The sequence below is a fragment of the Theropithecus gelada genome, chromosome 12 (genome assembly GCF_003255815.1).
Source record: "Theropithecus gelada isolate Dixy chromosome 12, Tgel_1.0, whole genome shotgun sequence".
Classification (NCBI taxonomy): Eukaryota; Metazoa; Chordata; class Mammalia; order Primates; family Cercopithecidae; genus Theropithecus; species Theropithecus gelada.
The window spans coordinates 95395518-95401892 of NC_037680.1; the positions used below are offsets into that span (position 1 = coordinate 95395518).

The 6375-nt window shown below is 48.4% G+C and overlaps 1 protein-coding gene across 3 annotated transcripts in view; it reads left to right on the forward strand.

The window, feature by feature from the left end:
• Positions 1–6050, forward strand: part of TTLL4 (tubulin tyrosine ligase like 4) — a 44442-nt gene extending 38392 nt beyond the window's left edge. For 2 of the 3 annotated variants that reach the window (XM_025405256.1, XM_025405258.1), the window contains 8 exons: positions 95–193; positions 521–655; positions 1299–1436; positions 3002–3104; positions 4047–4257; positions 4402–4472; positions 4867–4952; positions 5418–5977. In XM_025405256.1, coding sequence (XP_025261041.1) covers positions 95–193; positions 521–655; positions 1299–1436; positions 3002–3104; positions 4047–4257; positions 4402–4472; positions 4867–4952; positions 5418–5673 — 1099 coding nt within the window. In that variant the 3' untranslated portion in view covers positions 5674–5977. Of the gene's footprint in view, positions 1–94; positions 194–520; positions 656–1298; positions 1437–3001; positions 3105–4046; positions 4258–4401; positions 4473–4866; positions 4953–5417 lie in introns of all 3 variants that reach the window. The other variant, XM_025405259.1, reaches the window with a different exon arrangement.
• Positions 6051–6375: the final 325 nt, after the last annotated feature.

Below are 6375 nucleotides of genomic sequence, written 5' to 3' on the forward strand. Positions count from 1 at the left end.
GATATGAAGAAAATACCATTAGGTCTCTTCTTACTTTGTTTTGTCACTCATTCCTAGAATATAATTCCTAATACTTCCTCTTTCTCCTCTGCAGGGCACTGAAGGCTTTGTGGAACTACCTGAGCCAGAAGGGAGTCAATAGTGATGCCATCTGGGAGAAGATAAAGGATGTTGTTGTCAAAACCATCATCTCGTGAGTCACATTGCCAACCTGGGTGTGGGGCCTGCCGCTGACCCCCCTCCTTTCTCCCAGGCCTCACACTGCTGTGCTCTGGACTTTGCCCCTGCTGTGGTTTGGTTTTAAGGATGGAGAATAGGAAGGAGTGGCCAGAGTTAAGTTCTGCTCATCTACTGAACTTCATCCCCAGGAGCTGGTCCCAGATCAGAGGCATCTCTTGACAGCTACCTTTCCTGGGTTGCTTCTGCCTGCCTATCTCTGGGCCACTCTTTTGGCAGGATAGCTCTGGGTAGAGCCCTCTGGGAGGAGCTGAACTGAGTACTTCCTCATCCCCGTGACCAGGTCAGAGCCCTACGTGACGAGTCTGCTCAAGATGTATGTGCGGCGGCCGTATAGCTGCCACGAACTCTTTGGTTTTGACATCATGCTAGACGAAAACCTCAAGCCCTGGGTCCTGGAAGTCAACATTTCCCCAAGGTAGGTGGTATTCTCAGGACACTCACAATAGAATCCTTCCATTATCCTCACGCTCCCATTGCCACTCTAGTAAGTTGTTCTTTTTTTTTTTTCCCCCTTTGAGATGGAGTCTCACTCTGTCACCCAGGCTGGAGTGCAGTGGTGTGGTCTTGGCTTACTGCAACCTCCACCTCCCGGATTCAAGAGAGTTCTCCTGCCTCAGCCTCCCGAGTAGCTGGGACTACAGGCGTGCACCACCACACCCAGCTAATTTTTTGTATTTTCAGTAGAGACAGGGTTTCACTGTGTTAGCCAGGATGGTCTCGATCTCCTGACCTCATCATCCGCCCACCTCGGCCTCCCAAAGTACTGGGATTACAGGTGTGAGCCACCGCGCCTGGCAAGTTGTTCTTTTTAAGTGGATCCTTACCGCTTGCTTTCCTTTAGCAGATCAAGGTCATGGGCAGGTTTACCACTCTGAGTGAGGTTATTCACCGTCTTTGGGGCAAGAGAGTCTTGTGATGGTGATCCTGCATGGGAATGTTTGAGCAGCTTTCATCCTAGGGAATCCAGGAAGTAAATGAGACTAGCCCTGAGTTGCACATATGACCAGAGACTGTTTCGGAGTGCTGCTTTGATCATTCTTTTTATCCTTTTTCTGAAGCCTCCACTCCAACTCTCCACTGGATATCAGCATCAAAGGCCAGATGATTCGTGACCTTCTGAATCTGGCAGGTTTTGTCCTGCCCAATGCAGAGGATGTCATTTCCAGCCCTAGCAGCTGCAGCAGCTCCACCACCAGGTGAGGCCCCTGTTTCTTCACAGCTCCGCTGGCAGCATGAATAGCCCTGCTGTAGTTTCTGGGAAGGAATGGATTCTGGGTACTCCCTTCTGCCTGGTTTCCCTTGCTGCTCAGTCTTGCCCCTACAGTCCACTAACATGCTACCATGCCACATCAGTGCCTCTCAAGTATGTTCAGTTATGTTGATCCTCTGCTCAGGAACCACAGGCCTAGGAATTAGATTTAAACATGCACACTGGTGTGTGTCTCTAGTCCCAGCTACATGGGAAGCTGAAGCAGGGGGATCTTTTAAGGCCAGAAGTTCAAAGCTGTAGTGCACTATGATGATCACGCCTGTGAATAACCACTGTACTCTCTTTAGCCTGGGCAATATAGCAAGACCCTGTTTCTAAAAAAAAAAAAAAAATTAACTCCTTACCTGGGCAGTCAGGGTCTCAGCTTCCTTTTTCTTGGTGTATCTCTCTTCTTCCTCTCCTGGCTCCTGTGCCCTGACAAACTGGATCACTCACACAACCTCAAGGTCAGAATGATCCTTAAGGACCAGTTGGTCCAGTCTCTTCTCTGAAATGTTTATTGCCTCTTACTGTTCCCCATAGTGTTCTTTCCTCTGCTTATGGGGTTTCTTCCTCCTGAAATGCCCATAGCCAGACCTGCCATTAACCTCTACTGTTCATCAAAGTCTAGCTTATACATCTTCATGAAGCCAACTCAGTATGGCCATTTTTTTTTCTTTTTTCATACCATAAAGCATTGGGAACCACTCTTGAGAGGAGGGAGTTTATATTTACTTAGTATCTGAGATGTGTGAGGAAAACCCTATAATTTATCCTTCCAATAACCCTGTAAGGTTAGTATTTGTACCTGCAGTTTACAGAGGAGAAAACTGAAGCTCTTTGGGATTAAGTAGCCTATCAAAGTCATTCAACTGGAGAGTGGTAGGACTGGAATTCAAATCCTGATTTGCCTGATAACAAAACTTGCTTTCCCCACTGTACCTTGTAGACTCATGTTTGGCTCTGTTCAGTGGTTGTCATTTGACGTATCCCAACTGCCATACCGTAAGCTCCTTGGGGGCAAGAGTTGCTTTTTAATCATCTTTTTTTCATTAGTATTATTTTTTTAGAGACAGAGTCTCACCATTCCTCTCAGCAGTGATTATGGTAATTGTAGTAATGTGGGTGATGAAACTGAGGTGAAGGGAGGTGAAGTCAGTTGCCCAGGGTCACACAGCCAGTAGGACAGAGCTGGGTATATAGTTAAGTGTTCACCGAATTAAAACAAACTGAAGTATATACCACAATAAGGCTTATTGCAAGGTCCTCATTTTTTATCATTCAAATTCAACCTAAAGATGGTGGTTTGTACCCTTTCACTTAATATTTGATGACTCTCAGGTTACTTTTGGGGAGTGTATTTTAGTCCAACCTACTACTCAAGTAACCTCTGTTCATGCATCTTTGTCTTATCTCGAGAAGGGTATCTGCTGGACTGGACCTTCTCCATATTTCCTCCAAATACAAAGCTGCTGACCCTGCCCTTTGCTTTCTTTCCGGCCTCTGCTGTAGCTTGCCCACCTCCCCCGGGGACAAATGTCGAATGGCTCCAGAGCATGTCACTGCACAGAAGATGAAGAAAGCCTATTATCTGACCCAGAAAATTCCTGATCAGGTAGGAGGTTGGTCTTCCCCCCAGTGCTAGCAGAAAACTTCCCTGGTTAAACATTCGGGACCCAAAAGCAACGAGCTTTTCTTTTCTTTTTTTTTTTCTTTTTTGAGATGGAGTTTTACTCTTGTTGCCCAGGCTGGAGAGCAATGGTGCAATCTCGGCTCACCACAACCTCCGCCTCCCGGGTTCAAGTGATTCTCCTGCCTCAGCCTCCCGAGTAGCTGGGAATACAGGCATGCGCCACCACACCCAGCTAATTTTATATTTTTTAGTAGAGACAGGATTTCTCCATGTTGGTCAGGCTGGTCTTGATCTCCCGATCTCAAATGATCCACCTGCCTCAGCCTCCCAAAGTGCTGGGATTACAGGTGTGAGCCTCTGCTCCTGGCTGCAACCAGCTTTTCTTTAGAGCAGGGTTTCTTAATCCAGGCCTGTGATCCTCTGATGCACAGAGATTTTTTGGCATGTCTGTCATTCTGGGAGAGCATTAATTGTCTTTACCATGTTTTCTCGCCCTCTCTTGTCCAAGCTGTAGACTTTTGCCCTTTGGTTTCTTTCTCTGAGAGGCACAGTGAGAGACCCCAGGAAGCTGACTTTCTCAGAGCAGATAAGGGAGCTGGATTTAAGCATGGCAAATACAGGACTGGTGCCAAATCTGAATTGCTGGATCCTCATCTTGACTTTACCCAACAAACTACTTAACCTCTCAGCCCCAGTGGCTCCCCCGACCCCAAATAAGAGTGTCTTCCCCACTAGCTAAGTTCAGTAGACTTAGGAACAGATGTCTTTCAGAGCTGGCCCACTAGGCTGCCCTCAGTAGTTCCATGAGAGTCCTGGAGCTGTAGGACCCCAGGGGTGTGATCCCTGTCCCCCAGCTTCTTGAGTCTCTGCCCCTGGTTTACACTCTCTGTCACACACTTTTTCTCCCTGTTCCTTGGACCACAGGACTTCTATGCATCTGTGCTGGATGTTCTGACACCAGATGATGTTCGGATTCTGGTTGAGATGGAAGATGAGTTTTCTCGCCGTGGTCAGTTTGAACGAATTTTTCCTTCTCATATCTCCTCTCGCTATCTCCGCTTTTTTGAGCAGCCACGATATTTCAACATTCTCACCACCCAATGGGAACAGAAATACCATGGCAACAAGCTTAAAGGTGATGTGCCCTCCCAGCCCTCAGAAAGCCATGTTTAGTGAGAGATTAAATCCCAGTATACCAAGAAATAGGCCTCTCTGGAAAGAAGAATTGGCCAGTTGATTCTACTTTCTTAAACCACAACTCCTGCTAATCTTGTCCTAGGAGTCGATCTGCTCCGGAGTTGGTGCTACAAAGGGTTCCACATGGGAGTTGTCTCTGATTCTGCTCCAGTGGTGAGTGCTGCCAGTGTGGAGGACAGCTCCTTCTCAGGCCCCTCCCTCTGCCTTATGAGTGCATCAGGAGTTGGATTGGTATGTACAGGCCACTCTCACTTCTCTGCTAGGCTGTGCTTCTGTCTCACTACTCTTTCCTTTCAAGGGAATAGTTGCCTCCAGGATTCCCTGGGTACCTTTCTTTCAAGGATCAAAGTGTTTTGTAGGCCTCAACTTCTTGTCTGATTCAGAAGAGAACTGAGACTTTTACCCACCTGGGCCTACACCTGAAGGGTAGGGAAGGGGAGAGCCCCATGATCCACTTAGAGGTAGAGCTGGAGGGTCCCAAGACCCCAAACACTCCTGCCTTACCTCTGCCAAGCCCTTTTGGTCTCATTGATTCCTTTGCTCTTAGTGGTCTCTCCCGACAACACTTCTGACTGTCTCAAAGGATGACGTGATACTCAATGCCTTCAGCAAATCAGAGACTAGCAAGCTGGGGTGAGTGCTGCCTGGGCAAGGGATGGGCTGCTGGCTGTGAGTTTGGAGAGTTTTCTTCCTTCCCGTCTTCCCAGACTGTGGCAGTGAGATCAGCATTCTTCAGCTGGGGGTTGATGGGAGTGTCAGGACATGCAGCCATAGCATCCTTTTCCTGGTAGCTCTTGGTATGCCCAGGGAAGCTGAGCTGGAGGACAGAAGCGCCTCCTGAAGCGACCACTGTCAGCCATACCCACTAGCTGTGGGAAGTCGTTAGCCCGCTACCCGCACCTCCATTCACTCTTGCACTGCAGATCTCAAGCCTTCAAGTAAATAGAATATTTTTTTATGGTTATTACATATCCATGTAATTATGGCCTACAACACCGTAATGTTGTGAATGCCTGCTCCAGACTCTGAAGGCAAATCCTAAGGTAAAGTCTCAGTAACAATGTCTCAGCCATTTCTTTCACCACCTATTCCCTCCAGAAAACACAGCTCCTGTGAGGGAAGCCTACTACTCTCTGAAGATGGGACCACGCCCAAATCCAAGAAGACTCAAACTGGCCTTTCCCCTTATCCCCAGAAACCCAGTTCCTCAAAGGACAGTGAGGACACCAGCAAAGAGCCCAGCCTTTCCACTCAGACGTTACCTGTGATCAAGTACTCTGGGCGGACTTCAAGACTTTCTACTTCCTCCACTTTCCAGTCAACCAGTGACTCCCTTCTGGCTGTGAGCACATAATTGGCCTCTCTCCAAAAGCCTCTGCCCAGGAGCATGGGCATCAGCTACCTCACGGGAACCAGCCTGCTGTTCAGACCAGTCTGAACTCCTACCCCTTTCACCCTGTCCCTCCTCAGAGTATTTTTTGAAGTGGTTGCATTACAGAGATGGGTATTTGTAGGGCCGGGGGGATGGTAGTGATGGGGAGAAGGTGAGGAAGGGTCACCCTTTGTCACCTGTCTGCCTGGCTGGCACCTCATATCTCAGCAGAGAAGCCAGTGGTGGCCACGCAGCCTTATAAAGCAGGTTTTCGTTTCTACCTTAAGTGAGCCATGTGTGGTTTGTTTGGGGCCCTGGTGAGGTTGCTGAGTTGTAGCTCAGGAGAAAACATACAGAACGTATTTAGACCGGAAGTCCTTTGTTCTGAATTTGAGGGGGTCTTCTGAGGTCCTTATTTCCGTAGATCTTTCCTCACCCCTCTCCCATCCCCTGTCCTGAGGAGAAGCCTTTGAACTTCCTCAGTAGACAGGCGGAGAGGCCACAACATGCCGAGCCCATTTCCTGTCATCCTCGTCTTGGGGCTTCACTGCCTCCTTCCAAATACCCCCCCTGCCAGCAGCCCTAGGTCTTCCTGTTCTGACCCCCCATCACTGCTCATTTAGCCTTCTAGATGCCTCTCTCGTGGACATCTCTTCTTTAGCTGTTGGCTTTCTGTGAGGTGAG